Source organism: Callospermophilus lateralis, chromosome 6 (genome assembly GCF_048772815.1).
Source record: "Callospermophilus lateralis isolate mCalLat2 chromosome 6, mCalLat2.hap1, whole genome shotgun sequence".
Lineage (NCBI taxonomy): Eukaryota > Metazoa > Chordata > Mammalia > Rodentia > Sciuridae > Callospermophilus > Callospermophilus lateralis.
In genome coordinates this window covers 15,098,321-15,119,935 of record NC_135310.1, presented here as the reverse complement: position 1 = coordinate 15,119,935, position 21,615 = coordinate 15,098,321, and the positions used below count along the sequence as shown (strand labels likewise).

The following is a 21,615-nucleotide window of genomic DNA, read 5'->3' as shown; positions in this document are numbered from 1 at the left end:
AAGCACATTCATCTAGGCAAGGTCTTACTTATTGCCTAGGTGTTGGCTGATTCTTTTCTTAGAGTTGTGACATACTATGCATGTATGCATTTGCCTGTGTTTGCACTAATGAATTTGTGTGTGTGTGTGTATTTGTGTGTGTGAGTGTGTGTGTGTGTGTATTACAGTCTTTCAAACTGAACAATAATACTGATCTCATCAGAATGGAGCTGGCACAGGGTGAAAGCAGAAAAAAATATTAGTAAGCGCTATTAAATTTATTTATTTTTGCAAAAGAAGCCCTCTAAGTACATCTGGGAGAGGTCTCTCACTGACAGTTGCTGAGAAAATAACCCATTCAGCAATGTCACCTCCCTTCCTGTCCTTTTGCTTGTCTTTAGAAACTGATGTGCAAACTAGTAACTCCATGATCATGTCATTGTTATCCCAAGTGTCCCTAGTTACTGATAATGAACTACCATTTGTCTAATGCAATACTGAGCAAAACCAGTTCCATTTTTTTTCTTTAATTCTTCTTGTTTCAAGAAGAGATTATCCTTTAAGAAATCAAAGGCTCAAGAGATTGTGGAATACATTTTCCATTTCATATTATTTTACAAGACTCCTTAGATGAAAATGATGGATTTTTAGAGCTGAAGTCTTTTTTCACCCTTGTCTTATATGGGACCTCTGAGACGAGCAGGTTGCATGGAGGGTGTGCTGGGTCACTCACCCAGCTAGAGGTAGGTCGCAACCCCCAGAAGCTGGCGCTGCCACTGTCAAGTGGAGTGCCAGGGCTCAGTGCTGAGGACTGGCTTTCCCTCTCATGTTTCCTGCTGTTAATGGGCATCCGAGGTCTGCACTTAATGAGACTGATTATCATTCGACAAGCTGAGAAGTTATTTCATTGCACTTGATTACTAAAATTGTATTCTCGGTGTTGGTCAACTGGCTGCTTTTTTCTAGCGCAGTGGGGATTGAGGAAGGTTGTGCCTTAGCATGCTTGAGCCCCGAAGCTGTGAGAGATGGAGAAGCTGTGCTAAGAGAAGTGGCTGGTTACAGCAGGAGAGAGGAGGCTTGCTCTGGCTTTTCATGCCTACCAGAGGTCTCTCTGATTGCATTTTCTGTGAGTTTTACATAGGCCTCAGGGCTTTCAGGGATCACTACATCTGCAAAAAGAGCACAGTCTAAGTTGACAGCTACGGGCTGGAAACCGGATTCCCTGTGGCAGGAAAATAACTTTCCTGGGGAAAAAGAGGAAGTTAGTTATTCCAGACAGATGGCTCCGTCGTGCACAGAGGAGAGTGTGCACATTCACCAGACACTTCCAGAAATGAATCCTACTAAGAACTCACGTTGAAGAACGTGTTTTTTGAGTTGGGCACTGTTTTAAGCACTCATTTTTCCTCCCAGAAACCCTACGGCGTGACTGGTAGTATTATTTCCACTTTATAGATAAGAAAACTGACATCCAGTTTAATGAAGTTACATATCAAAGTTTAAACAGGTTTTTTAGAGGCAGAACAGGAATTTCAATCCAGATTCTAGAACAGAACTGACCTTTATTTTCTCTATGTAAACCACATATGTAATTATAGAGGTTTAATAGCCATGGTAGAGAGTAGTAAGCAGATGAAATTGACTTTAATGCTATATTTTACTGAATCAACATTTCCAAATTATGATGTAATCAAAATAAATACTGATGATATTTTACAACCCTTCTTTGTAGTAAGCTTTAGAAATTGGTGTGTAAGTAAGTGCATTTTCTATTCACAACCCATCTCAATTTGCACAGTCACATTTCAGTGCTCAACAGTCATGTAGGTGGCAACATTTTAGATGGTGCTGATTCTGATGACATATGCTTAGCTAAGGGGCTCTGGTGTCAAGAAAATGGGAATGTGAGAAATCATTTTTGTTCTTAGAACAAAGTCACATGCATTGGGAATTCAGATGTGAACCATCAGCAATAAACAAACTTTTTAGGGGATTATGAGATGCACTTTCATGTGCTGTAAATCAACCTCCAGTGATTTATTCTGTTTTACTCATCTTCCATACGATGAACCTCCTTCTCTATCCACCCCTTCACTCTATTTCTTCCTTGAGTTTTTGTCCTTCTTGTTTTCCTCTAGACACCTTTCTTGTGTGATTCCCTGTATTCACTCAGGGACAATTACTATTTGCAAGTGGATAACTAGCTCTACTGACTTTCCGGGTCCTGAACTTCAGACTCAAGCATCGACTGACTCCTGGGTCACTGCATCAGGGATTCTTCAAACATCTCTAATCAGGCCACACACCACCCAACACAGCACATCCCCATCCCACTGCTGTGCCTCCCTTGCCCAGTTGTTCCACAATATTTTCTCCCTTTTGTGATACTCAAAGGGTAGGATCACCCACAATGTTTACATCAAGCCCCAGTCAGAAAACTTGAGAATGGAGGAGTCTTCTCCTCCTGGTTTCTCACCTCCTTTAGTCTTCCTAGACCCAATGCTTCTTCCTTAGTTCAGACCACCATACTATCTCTGCTCTGGATTATAAAACATTTCCATCTGGACTCTCTTCTGCCCAATATGCTTTCCTCCTATAGAATCTAGTTGATCCAATATGAAACTCTGCATCTGATGACCTCTCTCGTTAGACCCTGCTGGGGATCCCTACTGCCTTCAGGGTAAGAACCAAACTCCTTACATGGTGAACAGACTACTTTATGACTAGGCGTTTGTCTTTCCAGGGTCACTTTGTCTACTCCATGTCACCTAACCTACAATCTTGCCACTCTGGAAAAACTTCAGATGTCCCAGGGCAAAGGGCAGAGCTCCTCTCTTCTCTGAATACTGCCATGTCCACCTTACTGACTGCTATTCATCCTTCTGGTCTCAGTTTACAAGTCTCTTCCCTGAAGCCTCTCCTCTGAACTCCAGGCCAGTTGCCCATGATTGCACTTCCTAAGCCACCACAGGGACATCGTCCCCCTAGCCTCAGATGGCTCACAGCATAGTATCAATTCTCTTTTATTCCCCTCCAGCTGGCACACAGGATGGCTTTCCTACCTGATAAGCCAACAGCTCCCCTGAGGTAGAATTCCTTGTCTTCCTGACCCTCTTCATCCTCAGAGGGCAGAGTCCTGGACACTGCAGACTCCAGGTCACGACTGAGGTCATAGTCATGATCCCACTCCAGGGGGATGGAGTCCACGCTGGCCGGGGTGTCCCTTCCCGACCGCTCGCTCCGGAGGGGCTGGGGAAGGGAGAGGGAGGGGTTGGAGGAAGGCTGCGGGGAGAGTGCGTCCGCAGAGGGGTCCTGCCAGCGCAGGTCCGAGAGAGCAGCAGAGTCATCGAGCTCCAGCTCCCGGTCAGAGAGGTCATGCTCATCGTCTGGCAGCTAGAAGGGAAGTGAAGCCAACTCTGTTACTGCCCTCACCTCTCAGGCTCCACCTCTCATCAAACCTCAGCACTGGAGCCCAGAGGGCCACACGCCTACCGGGCAGCAAGAACGAACTTCCGGATAGCAAGTAGATAAGACTCTTCTGGTCATTAGAAAAGGCCCTTATAAATCAGTCTATACAAGCCTCCGTTTTATTGCCAGCAACATGAGAATAATATTAAAGTCAGTTTCAATTATGAGAGAAAATTAAATAAGATGATGTAAACAAAGGTAACCTAGCACTGCACCTGCTATATAATGGGTACGTAATGCCATATATTGGTAACAGAAGGAAATCACTAATAAAACCTTAGCTTCCCTTTTGGCCTTATGTGGCAGATACAAAATGCATGACCTCAGAGAAGATTCCCAACATGCTAATAACACCGCCTCTGCGGATGAGATGTGTTTATGGTTGCAAGTAGGAATGCAGAAGAACAAATTCACCTAAACACAACCTCATCAGCTGAGCCACTATTGAAATGGCTCACTTCATCTCCCTATTTCTTCTAGAAGCTTCTTGGTCTTGCATAGAAGATATGCACTCAGAACTTTTTTCAAATCTTTATATTAACTCACCTAACAATCAAATAAATCCTTTTACAAGGTAGTTACTGCAAGAAAATGCGTTTCACAGTTGAGGAAACCGAAGCAAGAAAGGTAAATGACTTGCTCTAAGTTTACAGAGCCAGCCTGTGTCAAAGCTAGGACTGAGCCCAGGCATCTAGTTCCAGAGTCTGGGCTCGTATCCTCCTCATTATTCTACCATATCCCACATAATTAGTTCTCTTTAGATTTAATAGCCATGGAAGAAAAGGGTAATGTCACCTACAGGCAGGCGGATCAGCTTCTTGTGGTATCTTTCCACACGCCCAAAGACCTCCTGGCAGTAGCGACGGAGTTCGTCCAGTTCCTCTTCGATGACTGCTGCATCGAGGGGCTCACTCTTTTCTATCAGCTGCTCCCCTTGGGCAATTATCTGCTCAATCTTGTTGTGGTTTAATGAAATTTCCTGCTGGAAGGCCTAGGGAGCACAAAAATCCCATGTGATTTTGTTGTTGTTGTTGTTGCTCTCACTGATATAAAACAATAACTACACATTTCTCATTACATTAGAAAAACACTTTTTTATGAAGGGGATGTTAGATTTACCGTATATGATGACAGGCCAAGAGGCTATACCCCTCTAAATTTAAACGTAAGATTTCAAGTCAGATTAGGAGGCAGAAATGGAAATATTAGAAAAGATCCTTTGATATTTAAATTTACCAACACAGACTGTGTGGGTAGAAAAGAGGGGGAAAATATTTGCATCCATCATCAAGTTAATAGCTCTGATATTAACTTGACCAACAGCCCATCTGCACATTCTGACTTGTATCACGTGATGTGAGTCATTGCCAACCATGACTCAGTGAAGCTATCTGAATCCTCCTCAGGGGATTCTTTTTTTTCACGATGTGAGTATTAAAGCATGAAGTTAGCAAGATTCTAAAAGCAAGGAATCCTGATCTATATAGTTGGAAAGAGTTAAATCACTGGCAGCAAGGTAAAGTGATAAATTTTAGTTCAGTAGAAGAATAAATAAGAAAATTTCATAAGCTTCCTGGACAATTGTTCAATTTGTTAAGAACATTGCCTTTTAAGGAAATCCTTAGACATAATCTACATACCCCCATTCAAGTTTCTAACCAGCCACTCTGTTTGCATTATACAGTGAAAGATACAAAATATATTTAAAGTTAACTTGTCCTGTATGAATGAAGAACATATGAAATAAAATCCTAACATAACTGTTCTAGAACATGGACATCAGCTAAACTATTTGTAAGTCCTAGAAACAAAATAACAAGAGAGGCCCTCTGAAACCTGGCAATCAAACTAGTATTTAAAAGTATACATGTTAATGGTGGTTGTCTCTGGCTAGTACTCTTTATTTTGAATATATTTTATATTTTCTAAATTTTTTGGCAATCAAGCAGAACAAATACACACACACGTGTGTGTGTGTGTGTGTGTGTGTGTGTGTGTATTTGGTACCAGGGATTGAACATACATGTATGTATATGTATATGTATATGTATATGTGTGTGTATGTGTGTGTGTGTGTGTGTGTGTGTGTATCCAGGGATTAAACTCTGGGACACTCAACACTTAACCACTGAGCCACATCCTCAACTCTATTTTATATTTTATTTAGAGACAGGATCTCACTGAGTTGCTTAGCAGCCTAGACATTGCTGAGGCTGGCTTTGAACTCATGATCCTCCTGCCTCAGCCTCCTGAACGAACGGTGGGTATTACAGTCATGTGCCACCATGTCTAGCAAGAAGAACTAATATTTTAGAGTTGTTTGTTATATCCTCACAAAAGAATCTACAAACTCTTTCTTTTGTGCTTTCTTCAAATTGATACTTTGAAAATAATGTATCTATTACCTTGAGCTGCTTTATTTTAGCTTGAACATCACACTCAGAAAAATGTTCAATATTAGTGAGTTGTAGATCCATCTCTGTTAGCCAGACCAGAATGCTGTCCCGCGCAGTCTCAAACTCCTCGCGCTGGCTAATGAAATGCTGGATGAGAAAGGAAGAACATAGCAATTAAAAAGTCCATGCCAACATGCTGAGGTGGCACAGCTGGTTCCAATGTCCTTCTGGAGAGTCATTTTCTCAACAAGGAAAGAGAACCCGGGGAACCTTCACTGGATCGCTGCCCCTACCACCCTCTTGCCATCCCAACCTTCCCCCACCACTGAGATCCTGATTCAGGGTTGTGCTCAGAGGGCCCAGCCCCGTCCCCTGGGCCTCTTAGTCTCAGAGGAGGCATAAGGGAAACCTTGAGTCTGCGCAGGATGGAGGTGACACGCTTCTGCAGGTTGTCCCATCTCTGGTTGCCTTCATGCACCATCTGTTTGAGGCTACATGCGGAATCTGTGCGATTCTCCCTGGCCAGGCGACGGTACTGCTTGTTGATCAGCTCCAGCTGGGTCAGGCTCTCATGGACCTGTCGCTGGAAAGCCTAAGACCACAGAGAAGATCAAAGTCAGTGTGGGAGATCAGTGAAGGACCTTCAGCCACGGCTCCTGGCTTTCCCACAGCAGGGTCAGAGAGGATGGAAGTGACACTACCACGGATAGAGGGAAAGGATGGTTTGTATTGGAGGTGCATGTCCCCTGATGAAAGCAGAGTCATTGATCAGCCTAGCTTAAGGAAAGGCATGAATCAATCAAGAATCTGAAAGAAAATGGGAAATACTAATAAATCAATGCATCTGTAAATAAATGTACATATAAATTTATGCACATATATTCATATGTGTATATACATACACTATATATGTATATGTAGATATATGCGCATATATATATATATATATATATATATATATATATATATATACATAAACACATATGCATATAATATGGCTTTTAAAATAAATTAACAGTCTGAAAACAAATTTTCTTATCAAACAAAGGAATATAAAAGTATATATATGGGGAAATGTGAGTTGGTAGTGTTCAATAATTCTAGCTTCAATAATGAGAAAAGACATCTATAACAGAATTATTTATTTGTGAATTATGTAGTTTTCTAAATACTCAGAAATGGATTCAATTCTGGTGTCCATTATGAATGAAATTAAAACCACCTTTTGTGGAAGGACCTCTAAATGCAAGCTGTTACCAACTTTTCAGAAAATCACTATAGTAAAACACAAGTAACTTTCATTATTTTTAAAAAATTTTGGAACATCTGTTGTTCCCAGTAATTATTCACAGTTTTTATAAAACATGTTAGTGCTGGTTATGTTTTAAGTCATGCTACATGCCTTTTATAGATTCTGCAGTTAATTACCTGGCTGCTCTGTTGCTACAATATACAATAGGCCAAGAATCATTTGGCCAAAATAAAATGAAGCTTCTTTTTCTGAATTTATTTGTGTGATTTATGACTGATTTTTATCTTAGCACTGGACTAAAAACTTTATAATTATTGAATCAGACTGTACTCATCTAAATTCTGAAATTCTATTTTCCTTGGCTCTTCATATTGTTTGCATGGTATCTCGTTTCTTTCTGAGAGTTGTCTTAAAAGCCTCCAACCCAGTGAGTCCAATAGGCATTTCCATAAAATTTTAAGTTATTTCCCTAGTGAAGAAAGTGGCAAGGCAGGTTTGGCTTTTGATGTTACTAGAAGTCAAGATACTGCTTGACTAGGTTGGTGGTAAAGTACCCAGGGGAGGCACCCCAGCACATTCAGGTCTCTCCCAATATTTATGCAATGGAATAGGCTAAGGATTGCCCTTAAGCAAAATTTTCTTTTTGTGACTTATTTTTATCTCTTCAAAAAATTTACTACACAAATGGTGGTAAATGATAGCATCAATCATTAGAGGAACTGACTATATGGGTAACTTTCGCTGTAAATTCAGAGTTTAAAATAGCTCTCAAGAAGGAACTTAAATATAATCTTCTTTGTAGTATAAGCCAATTATATGGGTTTTGACCTTATTGAAGTTGAGTGCAATAAGACTCAGGACAGTAGCACTTCCAGTAGCACTGGTCTGCATCAGGCTGACCTGAAACCTACTGCCATTTACTGTGGCTTTTTACTAGAAGTTTTCTAACGAAAAGCTTTTTTATATGGAACATTTTTTCCCCTGGAATTTAGTGGGATAGTTTGTATAAATCTAGGCAGAGCAACTCATTTATTTCACACTGTAATTGAACATTTTTATAGATTCACATAGCTGTCCATCGGACTCTTAGATTGTAACCCCACAAACACAAAAAGCAAACTTTGTATTTCCCATCATAGGCCTCAGTAAATGCCTGGTTAACTAATGTTGGAAGGTAAAAATGAACCCTCCTGGACTTGGTTGGATTTTAAAATCTTATTTGTAAACATTTTGAAAAGGTTGGGGCAGAATTAGCAATGATAAGAAAGTATCAGAACTGTTCATTCTCAGCATATACAAGTATACATCTACTTATCAGTGGGAACGAAAGAGAAAAGAAACTCCAAATTTAAAAAAAAAAAAAAAAAAGGTCCAATTTACGCTATGTCAAGGCTCTGTGAAGATCAGAGGCTGCTGAGAAGTTGGAGTTTTGTGGTACTGCAGTGATGGAGTGGACTCAAGATTGTGCAAACCAGCGAGGAGATGGAATCAACTATTGAGTGATTTCTTTCTTTATGAATATTATTACACTACTGCTCTTTTTATCTCCATGGAGTTAAAAAGTCTTGGTGAGTCAAGAGGACACTGGTCTTTGTTGTGTGATTAGAAAAGAGTTATAATGAAAGGAATGAGGGGGGGAAGACAGGAAATAGGAAAGACTGTGGAATGAATCTGACTTAACTTTTCTATATACATATAAATACATGACAGTGAATCTCCATGTCATGTACAACCACAAGACTGGGATCTTAATTAGAATAAGATGTATTCCATGTTTGTATAAATATGTCAAAATATATTCATGTATAACTAAAAAAAACCCAATTTTTTTAAAAAAATAATTTTTAATTGTTAATGGACCTTTTTTAAAATTTTTTTGTATGTCTTGCTGAGAATCAAACCCAGTGCCTCATGCATGCCAGGCAAGCATTCTACAACTGAACCACAACCCTAGCCCCCAAAGAACAAATTATTAAAAATACATATTTAAAAAGACATGAATTATAATGAAAATGTCCTATTCAATTCTGGATCCAATCCTATCTTATCAATGATTAAAATTATTCATATGTATGCACATGCATTCCAATTCAGTAAAAGAAAAAAATTGAGAAAAAACATTTAGATGGTAGATTTTTATAATATGGAACACTACCACATTGTAATTTCAGAAAAGATGAGTGACTGAGAAGAATTTTGAAATAAAAACAATGCCAAGATTATTACAAAACACAAGTCTTGTTTTGTAATAGAATTTCTTTTTATTATTACTTTGTAATTCTCCATAATCTGAAATGAAAATAAAGTCTTCCTTTACCCACTTCCTTCACCCCTTCTTATGGGGCAATATCAAAGTGGCCACAAAGTCATCACCCAGCTATTTGAACAAACAGCATGGGGGTGGAGAGTTAGTTTATGTCTTGGACACCAACTCCTAGCTGGCTACTTCAAAAGCAAAATATGTATTAAATATTTGGAATTCTAATTCACCTCAAATTTCTTTAGTTCTTCCTTAGCAACTGTATAGAGCACCCCAGAAGAGCTGGGGAAAGCTGCAGTCCTTTCTGAAATCTTCAGCCAATCTTCAAACCGAGAATAGTCATCCAGAAACTTCTGCCACAATCTCCATGTCTCTTCGATTCTGAGACAGAAAATGAAGGAACAGACTCCCATTATTTAAGACTGTTTATGCACCAGAATCCTGTCTGATGCCTGCAACAGGATTAAGAGTGCCCAAATAAGCAACTGCTGTGCCAAACAATAACCTTGCCTTGAGCCAAACTGACCAGAGAGAGCGAAACAACTGTTTGAGCTAAAATAAAACAGCTGTTTTTTTTTTTTTTTTTAAAGCATGCCCTACAGCTCTGGCTTTGGAATTAGTCAAATTGAATATCATGAGCACATAATGTGAGCTGCCATGGATGTTTGTAAGGAAATTTTGAAATTCAACATGTTGAGTGCTGATGATCCATTAAATAAAATATACCAGGTTTGAAAACCCACTAAATTCAATTTCACACTCACCTGACGTCAACCTATGACAGCAAGATAAATATCAAGCTTTTAAAAGTCACCAGAGAGCATGATGATTCTGTGTTTTAAGTCATTACGATAATGTTGTAATAACACATCACAGGTTTCTGCCACCCTAAATTTCAAAGGGCTTAAAGACAAAGAATGTGTCTCTTCATTATGTAATTTTTAGTAAAAGAATGATACTTTTTTTTTTTTTACAACTGCAAATTCTGCAAAGTTATTCCTTCATGGCAAGGCTGTTTTATTATTCTGTATGACATTTAATTGGTAAGGTCAGACACAACTCGGCATGTTATATTTATATATTACCTTTACACCTACTTATTTTCCCAAGTAAATGTGGATGGCAGTAAGTTGGGGGAAGCCAAGGCTATTTTTGGACACTGTAACCAAAAGGAAACAGTGAGCCATGGATACTCTGGGTCTTTTTTTTTTTTTTTTTCCCTTTTTGGTCTTTGCTCTTCCCTAACTGAACACCCCAGCTCACTTGAGTCTCCTTTCCATGGACATAGCACAGATGTTTCTCCACCGCCGGTCCAGGTTTCGAGTAGCCTGCTGGATGGAGTCACACTCGGCATCGGTGGCACAAGCATCACAGTCATGCAATAGGACCTCACACAGGTTAAGGACGGAGGCAACACCGGTACTGTGCTTCTCTATGTCTCTCTGCAGCTCCTGCAGGGAAATGCAACATGCTTTACTCCCAAATACCACATAGATGGAAAGGAGAAGCTGCAACATTGTTCACTGCCTGATAAACGGTAGGCTAACCAGTGACCAGCATTTCACTTCTTTGATGGAATGAAGTTTCTGGAGTCACATTTATGAAGTCTGGCAAGCTCTAGGGTACAGTGTGAGAAGATGGATCTAGAAATATTTTGGCTACATGAACAGTGCCAAAATGGAAACTGAACAAATGGAATGGACTACACTAATGGAATGGACTACCCTTCTTTCATGATTGGAAAATCAATTCGATGCTCATCTTGACTCTATAGAAACTCTGCTTCCATTCTAATTGATGGATCACTCAATGAAATTTATGTGCACCTATTATAGTTAGTACTCAAGAACAGCAATTTAAACCTCAAAGATCTGCAAACTGTTCTAAACAGTTAATACCACATTGTTAAAAGGTGTCATGGTTTAAGGGACCTAGGTTCTGTAGGATATATGACACCATTACCATCAGCAGCTTTCTCAGAGTGTGATTTTAAATGTGGAACAAAAACTAGAAGTTAAATTTCCCCTAATTCCTACATGTAAACTTTCATGTTAACTGCATATAATGTAAATAAAATGTGTTTCTTATTTTCTCCATGAGTTTTGCTATAATTCAGATTTGGAATGTCCCCAAAAGGTCTTATGTTAAAGGTGTGGTCAGCCGCCAGTGATATTATTGGGAGGTGGTGGAACCTTCAGGAGGTGGGGAAAAGGAAGTGAGGTCACTGGGGGTGTGTGCATAAAGGGGATTTGGGGAGTCTAGTCTCTTCTTTTTTCTCTTATGCCTCCTCTGCCCACCACAGATGAACACTATAATGTGCAGGGTCATCACAGCCCAAAGTAACAGGGCCAAGTGCCCATGGATAGAAACCTCTGACACCACGTGCCAAAATAATCTTTCCTCTTTATAAGCATCTTATCGCAGGCATTTCTTCTCAGTAATGGAAAGCTGACTACCAAAATCTCTTCACTTATGGTAAGAGTTCCACTGCAGGTCCAGTTTTCTGCTTGTCCTCTTTATCATTGTCCTTGGTATGTTTCTTTTGCAGCTCTTGGATTTGCCAAGGTTGTCTCTTCTTCTAATAATTCTTTAACTTAGATACCTAGAACTTATATTCCTGTGTTGTTCTTTCTCTTATTTTTGTCCTTAACACCATGTTATAATGTCTGCAAAAAAGGCTAACATCTTAAATGTAAAATAGTAACTTTGGTAATTTTTGAAGATCTTATAAACTAGATGTTAGAAAATAAATTATCTTTAAAAATTCCTAATTTAGTAAATATTCTTTCCAAATCTCTAGCATAGCCTCTTACACTTATATGGAAGAGGACATCAAAGGATTGCTGATCTCAAAAATATAAAATACTACAAAAATTAAACTCAACGTGGGCTTAAAAATATAGAGACTTATATGAGAGCAAGAATAAACTTTAGGAAAAAGTGTTAGGCATCTGAATAAAGCCTACACACTTAAAGCATAATATTTTGACAAAAATTCCCAAGGACTCAAAAGTTTTTTATTGAAATCAACATATACATCACTATAAAATCATTCAACATATGAAATAATAAGTGTTTTTATAGTGATATATATGAACCCTAATATAAAATAATATTTTAATCTTAGCTTTAACCTCCATTGGCAATATGGTCTCAACTTAATGCATATGAATCAATGTGGTGGCACATGCCTGTAATCCCAGGAACTTGGGAGGCTGACACAGGAGGATCACAAGTTTTAGGCCAGCCTCAGCAACTTAGCAAGGTCCAAAGCTACTTAGCAAGACACTGTCTCAAAATAAAAGTTAAAAAATGACTGGGGATGTGGCTCAATGGTATAATGTCCCTGGATTCAACTGCAAGTACGAAAAAAAATAAAGAAAAAATAGTCATCACATAAAATCTCTGTATTAATTTTTCTTTTAACAAAGAGAAATTTGACAAATTTTACCAAAAGCCATTTCAAGTCTATATCTCAAGTCTATAATTCCATCCAAATAATTCTGTAAGAATTCAGTACATTGGAAAAAGAAACACAAAAATTCCACATGGAGGGGTTTTCTTTTCTTGCATTAAAAATTCTGTTTTTCTAGAATGAGCAATCCTCTGTCTCAAACATATATTGCTTGTTTCTAGTCTCTCTTCTATGGGAATAATAAATGCCCTAGTCCAGCAGGTGATGTAGTATTGTTTTCTTCCTTGGAAACCTCTTTCCTCAAGTACCCTCACCCCTGCTCTGAATTGGCCACAGCTCACTGGCCTATAGGTCAGCTGTCCTCAGGAATTCTCTTCACCTTTATCCTGGAAATTCCCTTTTTAAATTTTTTTTAAAATTTTTGATTAGTGTGTATTAATTATACATATAAATAGGGTTCAATGAAATGCTATCATACACAAGTGCACAATGATCAAATCTCACCGCCTTTCATATACCCTCCTCTTCTACTTCCTGACTTCTAGCAATCACTATTCTACATTCAGGTTGACTTTTTTTTTTTTTTAAACTCCACATATTAAGAGAAAACATGCAGTGTTTGTCTTTCTGTTTCTGTCTCATTTCACTTGACATAATGTTGATATAATGTCCTTCAGTTCTATCTATTTTACTACAAATGACACAATTTCATTCTCCTTTATGGATGAATATCATTCCATTTTTCTGTCTCTCAAGCTTTATGTTTCTTATCACTTAGTGTTATTAGTGTATGCAGAATACCTTTCATTAGTTTCCTGTAAATGGGTTCATAGGAGGTAAATTTTTGTTCATTAAATGGAAAGATATACAATTCTAAATTACTAATCATTCCTTCAAATCCCCCATCCTGCCACCCCAGTGCTAGGGATTGAACCTAAGGTTGAACCCAGGGGTGCTTTACCACTGAGCCACATCCCCAGCTCTTTTTATTTTTTATTTTAAGGCAGGGTCTCACTATGTTGCTGAGGCTGACTTTGACCTCATGATCCTCCTGCCTCAGCCTCTTGAGTCACTGGGATTATAGGCCTGTGTTACCATGCTAAGCTCTTTTCCTGCTTTTAAAGGAAGTGTGCCAGGGTCTCCAAGATTTCAGTGTTGTTTGGGAGAAGTCAGAGTTTTTTCACCCTGGAAACATTAAAGGTCTTCTCTTTATCCATTCCTCTACTGAAGGGCATCTAGGTTGCTTCCACAGTTTAGCTATTATGAATTGAGCTGCTATAAACACTGATGTGGCTGCATTACTATAGTATGCTGATTTTAAGTCCTTTGGGTATAGGCCAAGAGGTGGGATAGCTAGGCCAAAGGGTGGTTCCATTCCAAGTTTTCTAAGGAATCTCCATACTGCTTTCCAGATTGGTTGCACCAATTGGCAGTTCCACCAACAAAGTATGAGTGCGCCTTTTCCCCCACATCCTTGTCAATATCTATTGTTGTCTGTATTCTTGATAACTGCCATTCTGACAGGCGTGAGATGGAATCTTAGTTTTTATTTGCATTTCTCTAATTACTAGAAATGTTGAACATTTTTTCATATATTTGTTGATCAAATGCATATCTTCTTCTAAGAAGTGTCTGTTCAGCTCCTTAGCCCATTTATTGATTGGACTGTTTGCTTTTTTGGTGTTAAGTTCCTTTAATTCTTTATATATCCTGGAGATTAGGGTTCTCTTTATTGTTCATGTTTGGCAATTTTATAATGTAGTGTTCTGGGATGGTTTTGCTTTATTCTAAATTGTCCTGGACACTTACCAGGCACTTATGATATGTGAATGTCTGTTTTACATTTTTTTTAATATTAGCACTTTGATAATTTCTTCCTCCATTTAAAAAAATTCTTTTTGGAAATTTTATGCAATAGTTGAATTTTGAAATTCCTGCATTAATTTTTTTTATATTTTTCTCATATTTTCAAGTATGTATCTTTCTGTTTTACTCTGTAGGAGATACTGTCATTTCTGAAAATTCCTTTTAAAAAAAATAACAATGGCATCCTCTTCTTTTTTGAATGTAAATCTGTAGTTTCTATAAGAACTTTTTATAAATAAAATAAAATTTCTTCCTCTTTCTATAATGTGTTCCCTTTGACTCTTCCTTTCTTTACCCTGTTACCCATTTATTTTGGCCTTTGTTTCCAATGTAGGGGGTAGAAGCTTTCTTAAACCACAGAGGTTCTTGACCATCCACACGTCCCTGAGAAGGAGTCAGCTACAGGAAGCCATGTCTAGGCCATGCCAGCCAGTGAGCCAGGTGGGGCATGGCCTTTACGGGTGCCTGTTAGTACCACATCTGAAGGTGTTTTCCCTTGTCGGGGTCTGTTTCTCTGTTTCTCTATAGTGACTGCTCCAGTCTCCTGGCTGGGGTGTAAGCCTGGCTCTGACACTGCTGGAGCTCAGCTGGGAAAGAAGGGCTGGCTGCCAACTTCATCTCCCTACTTTGAATACCAGCCTGATGGTGTTCTGATCCCCACTCCCAAGACACTCTGGTTTGCCTTCTCCTGAAGAGAAGGACCGGAGGGTTATCCTCTGGTCTTTTGCCAAAGTGAAATAGGGCTGTCTGGCTTTCTGGGCTGAGGGGGCTCTGCCAGTCTCATCACTCCTGAATTGTACTTTTATGCAATGTTCCCCCTTGAAGCTCCACAGACAACCGGCTCAGCTTTACTTGATCACCATTCTGTGCCTGACTTGGACTCGGTGGCATAAATCAATCGTCTACACCCTCCACTCTGCCAGCGCCATCAGTATTCATCTATTCATTTTCTGTCTTTCAAAATTCTATTGGCTGTCTGTCATCTCTATCATGTTCTTTCCTGTTCTATTTACCATTGTGGGTTTTGACCTTTTTTCCCCTTAGACCATCATTTTATTGGAGACTTAGTAGTAGGCTGAGCTATAAATGCATATGAACAATTTGTCATATTCAACTAGATACTGTTTTGATTTTCATACATTGGCTAAATGACAATACTGGTCATTAGCACTTTAATCTCATTACTGAAACACATCATTACCACATTTTCCAAAAGAATTTAGGGAATTTAAAGCAAACTATAAACCACACACTGCAATCATCAAAATCTCAAATATTAGTGTCCTTCAGAAGATTTTAATCTTAGTCTTGCCTTTCCTTGGCTACTCTCATTCCCAAGTTGTGTGTGTGTGTGTTTGATTTGGTTTTTGAGTCAGGGTCTTGTTAATTTCTGAGACTATCCTGAAACTTGCAATCCTCCTGCCTCAGCCTTCTGGGTTGTTGGGATCACAGGTGAGTACTGCCACGCCTGGATATTTTTAATCTTAAAATAATTGAAAAATATCCTGCTAACAAAAAGTTTTTAGATGCAATGTTAATTTTATACTTTAAAAAATTCAACATATATGACTATACTTTAGCACCTATTTCTCATTGGCTTAGGTTGCATGTAAAAAATACAGTAAGTATATTACCTACCTCATAGGATTTTAAAATTATGTACTGTTTACATTTTATGATGTTTTTTAAATTTAGCAACTTGTCTATAATGGCCTAAATGTAACAGAAGGAAACAGAGTCTGGGTAAAATTTTCAAAAACAATCTAAAGACTTCTGATGAGGAATTCTTGGTGCTCATTACTAGCAAGCAGAGTCTAAAACACTAGCATGAATAATCAAGAGGAGTGAGAGGTAAAAAAATTTCTCCTTTGTGCATTTGAAGGGTCATCTAGTCTGCTTTGTTGGATCATACATTGTTTGCGAATGAGATGTGCTCTTCATTGCTTACACAAAGGTGAAATTACCTTTAATGTGATCTATCACCAGTGTGTGGTCTAAAAGCTGTGCAATAAATCCTTGCAGAGCAAAACTTTTAAAATTCTCAGCATGCATTGTAATCTCTCTCCAGATGCTGCACACTGAAAGACAAGGCTCTTTGCTAAGTCTATGGTAGTGGGCTAGTGACCCATAAATAAATGAATATCACTGCAACTCAACCTTACCTGCTACCATCTTAGAATCCTTGGAGGGATTAGCACCCTTGGAGGACCAGCAGTACAATGGCCCAAGCATCTTTATAAGAGTCAGCTCTGCAGTGACTGGAACTGTTTGCCCCCAACACTTTCCTAGGCAAAGCCTTCCTTCCTCCCCAGTCCTGCCTACGTTCCTCCTGGCCTCCCACCCTGAGTCACCATCTCAATCGAAGTAGCCCAGCCAGGAGGACAGGTGTTCCATGGCTTATTTGATTTCATCTCAAGTGCATTCAGTTTTACCTGCTGCTCATTAAGTTTTCTCTGTATTTCTTCGGAGTTACAGGAATCATAGACGATGGGCTTGGCCAGCTCTGACTCAATGTGAGCGAGCCAAGTCCTCAGGCTGCTCATGTTCTTATCAAGCTGCTGTACAGCCACCAGAGTCTCCTTCAGCTTCTTCACCCTGTGGGCAGAGAAGGTGAAACAAGGGGCATTGTTGAGAGGTCCTGCTCACATTGCTCCCACATGCAGCCCCCATGGATTGCATTTCAGCATCTTTCGGGTGGAAATTCAGTTAAAAGAGGAAAGCACACTAAAGATAATATCAGAGAGATGTCATGTGCACTCAAGCAATTCAAGTTTTTCTGGGGATAGATTGCATTAAAGGTAACTGAGGACCTGGTGGACTAAAAGCAACAGAGGGTAGGTCTAAGGTATGAAGTTTGTAACTGTCCAATCTTCCACTTCAGCACCCAGATTAGTGCACTGTCCATTACATAACATGCTTCAATGCTTCAAGGAAAGCCTTTCCCAATTATTTCCAGAGAAGCAGGAAAAAGTGCTTTTTCTATGTTTGTCATTTATCTAACAATCGGGAGAACATCTCATGCGTGAGATGCTGGGAAGATCAAGATAAATAAGACTCTATTCTTTCTCTTCTGAAATGCACAATCTGAAAGGAAACCCGGACCAACAATGAAATATGACACAATGTGGTGAGAACTAAAGAAATGAGCCAAGTCTCTGATTAATCAATCAGAAATGATCAATTCTGTCTTGCCATGTTCAGGTAATCCTTCATTAATTTATTCATGCATGCTTCACCCCCACACACACACTTAATTGCTTCTACAAACACATGTGGTATTAGGACAACGTGGAGCCAGATGATAGAAATATGGTGGTGGCTGAAGTTTCATTCTTCCCATTGAGGAGTTGGACTTTGACAACAAGTAAGGAGATAATGTTGAAACTGTATCTGTTTGAGGAAGTCAAGCAGAATACTCCTGGCCTAGGAAAACAGAAGAGAAATAGTGTAGTGCTGGGGAGGCTGAAGTTAGAGGATGGGGAAGAGAAGCACAGGAGAGATGAAGAAGTGGCGGGAGAAAAAAAGGGTTGGGTGGACTGGAGTGAGCTTATAAAGATCCTCCAAGGACATGATAATGGGCGTACTTGCTATTTTAAGGATAAGAGTAACTTTGCAAAGATTTATCAGCAGAGAAATTATGAGATCCATCCTTGCTGGGAGCCATCAGCCAAGTAGGTATGACAATCTCCTTGCCAGCTTACTCCCATGCTGTCTAGTGGAAGGACTTCTGAAAGGTGACCTTGCTCAAGGACCAGGGCAGGATCCGTGTTTAGGGTGTTCCCCCTTTAGAATAGGGCAGTTTAGCATAATAGGAGATTAGGGTGTTCCCCCTTTAGAATAGGGCGTATCCTGCTACCTGAGTTCCTCTTGAGTTCTTAGGGTCAGACAGTATATTCTGGGAGACAGAAGCCCATTCGGAGTGGATTTTGGGCAGAGAGTGGATTTGGGCAGAGTAGTGGATTTGGGCAGAGAGTGGATTTGGGCAGAGAACGTGGATTTCCCCAGAACGTGTTTGTAGACGGCGGTGTGAGTTCGGGAATAAAGAATTGCTGTTTGAATCTACAAGCTGTGTGGAGACTCGTGATTTGTGCCCAGCCAGAGACTGCGGCACATCCTGATGTTGAGTATGTAAGTTTGAAATGAGGGTCATGGGAACCAACACAAGAAGCAAATAAATTTGCCCAAACAATTCATATCCAAAGTCCATACTTGGAAAGCAGTGGGGAAAGAGGTGAGGACTGAATTGCTAAGTTCATAAATGGGCATGATGTATGGCATAAGGAATTAAAATCAGGTGTGTTCCGTTTCTGTGACTAACAGGATTCTCCTGTCTCTCAGTATATTGGAGGATAAGCAAGTTCCTGAGATTCAAACTACATTAAATTGAGACTTGATGTATCTGAGGTCTTAGGTAGAAACATATGAAAATGTAGTTCTAAGATCCAAAAGAGAGAAAGGAGTTCATGACACCAGTTTAAGTTGGTTGGCATAGAGTTGATACCTTGTGAATAGATGAGTTTCATCCTGAGAGGTTGTGAACTAGGAATAAATGTTAAAAGAATGGTTAAAGAAGGAAGAACACAGACTAAGAGAAGAAAATACAGAAAAGATGAGGATCCAGAAAGGGTGGCATAGAGGGAAGGCAGAAAGTTCAAGAAAGATTGTTGGCCAGTGTGATCCAAAGGCCACCTGCACCAGAGCCATCTGGTTCACCTCATAATGCTGTTCCCAGACCCCTATCTAGTCCTGCTGAATCTGAACATCTCAAGATGTGAACACAGAATTTGCATTTTTAACAAGCATGGGCTGGATCTCAAATATCTCCAAAAAGCTCATGTTTCGAAAGCATGGTCCTCAATGCAACAAGGTTCAGAGAAGTGGTTCTTAGGAAATGATTGGATCATGATGGCTCTGACCTCACCAGTGGGTACTGATTAATGGATTAATCCACCAATCACTGGATGGACTACTGGGAGGAAGGACCTAGTGGGAGGAATTAGGTCAGTAGGGTGTGCCATGGATGGGTTTATTTTCTCTCTGGTCCTTCCTCTCTCTCTGATTCCAGCTACTCTGAGTAGCTCTTCTTAGTTATGCTCTTATTACCCTGAAGTTCTGCTTCACCCTAGGCCCAAAGCAGTGGAGCCTACTAGCCACAGAACCAGTTGCCCATAGACAAAATTCTCTTAAACCAAGAGCCCTAAGTTGTTGTCCTCCTCTAAGTTGTTGTTGCTGTCAGGTATTTTAATAAAAGCAATGAAAAATTGACTAACATACTGTTAAAGTGATTTATATGCATGCTAAAATTTAGAAACTACTGGTACCATACAGCACAGCAATACAGGATGATGAGGCCTAAGGAGAGGATCTAGTATCTGGCAATGAGAAGGGCCCTGCCAACCCTAAATTGTTCATCAAAGAATTGTTCATCAAAGACTGTGGAAATAGAAATCAGAATGCATTTAAATTAAGTAAGATACTTACAGTAAGAAAATGTAATTTAGTTTAAGAAAGTAGGGAATGAAACTGCATAAATGCAGTATGGAACTTCTGGAATGATCTGTCTTCAAGGCATAATTGACTTTTCATGGTTGGAGAGTAGATTGGTCCAAAAAGGAGGATCATAGTGATAATAAGCATAAGATCAAAGACTTCTTGTCTGGCCTATTTAAGATTCCCTTCTACCTTTAGACCATGAGTCCTCTTTTCAGTTCAAGAAATATGGTTATCCCATTGGCACTGCTCATAATATAGGTGAATAGCAGATAAGCAAAATATTTCAATGTCCTAGGATATCAACTTGGCCCAAATGAAGAGACATCTTTTTGAAAAAAATGTCAAGAACTGTGATTTTTAAGATTGTAGGGATATGGTATGTTTAAAGTCAGGGATTTGCAAGAAAATGTTCTGAGAGACTAACAACTTCCACTCGGTGTCATCAGGTATTTCCTGCTTCTCAAGCTGGAGTTCACAATCACCTGAGTGTGCTTCCAGTCCCTACATGCCAACTACCAGTGCTCTCGCTCCACCCAGGTTATTCTGATATGGTTCTCTGCCAAGAGTCAGTACCCTTAAGAAAAAGTCTCCTATCAAAGTATTTTGACATTGTGATTTATTTTTAGTTCTTAAAAATTGATATCTTCACTGCTATTATAGTTTCAATAAATTAATATTTCTCTCTCAAATGACAATGTAACTACATGATGATGTAATTACATTTCCTCCTTGAGATTTTCCTCAAAGCACTGTCATTCAAATGCTTTTAAAGGGTTTTCATTATGGTCAGCTATTAATAACAGTAATAATATCTATATTTGGTTAATTAGAATTAATAGTAATGTCTATATATGAATAACATTTTTCATTCGTAAAAGCATTCTTCTATATAATATCATATATTATATGATATTATATGGAAGAAAATATACATTTTAAAAAAACGATGTTCATATTCCACAATATATTTTATTGCTAGGGAATTAAAATGAATTGCCATGTTTAACATGACTCATAATTTCACTCAAAATAAGAATCTCCAAATTAATTTCACTCAAGATAATAATTCTAATTAGCTTTATAAGCATGAATTACACACAACCCCCCCTTGGGCACTTCATGGCATCGGCCTTGAACAATATTCCCAAGACAATCCACGCTCATTTCTCTCATACATAAGGCTAAATTCAGTTGGGTAGCAGCCAATGAGTGACAGTTTTAGAAAGCAACTGAGTGCAAATGTAAAGCAGTGCATTCTGATAATGAATGTGGCATGAGCAAGGGACTTTAAGCTGGTACTGGCCATAGTGCTCCAGACTGAAAGTATGGTCTGCCATCTGATGGGACAGGACTGGCACATAAAATGGAGATGTCTGTCCTGATGTTACCCCTGTAGGAATATCCTCCCCATAATCTCTCCTGTTTGACTAGCTTCCTGTCTTCAGACAAGGTAAGGTCTTGATGCTGACTATGCATTAAGAACGGG

General features: G+C 39.2%; 1 protein-coding gene across 9 annotated transcripts in view; it reads right to left on the bottom strand.

Moving 5' to 3' along the window:
• Syne1 (spectrin repeat containing nuclear envelope protein 1) overlaps window positions 1–21,615 on the bottom strand; it is a 421,786-nt gene that overhangs the window by 21,541 nt on the left and 378,630 nt on the right. For 8 of the 9 annotated variants that reach the window (XM_076858120.2, XM_076858113.2, XM_076858114.2 and 5 more), the window contains 8 exons: window positions 17,069–17,231; window positions 10,619–10,806; window positions 9,586–9,736; window positions 6,253–6,435; window positions 5,853–5,990; window positions 4,247–4,438; window positions 3,042–3,372; window positions 1,080–1,148 (listed from right to left, as the gene is read on the bottom strand). In XM_076858120.2, coding sequence (XP_076714235.2) covers window positions 1,080–1,148; window positions 3,042–3,372; window positions 4,247–4,438; window positions 5,853–5,990; window positions 6,253–6,435; window positions 9,586–9,736; window positions 10,619–10,806; window positions 17,069–17,231 — 1,415 coding nt within the window. The remainder of the gene's footprint in view (window positions 1–1,079; window positions 1,149–3,041; window positions 3,373–4,246; window positions 4,439–5,852; window positions 5,991–6,252; window positions 6,436–9,585; window positions 9,737–10,618; window positions 10,807–17,068; window positions 17,232–21,615) is intronic. The other variant, XM_076858112.2, reaches the window with a different exon arrangement.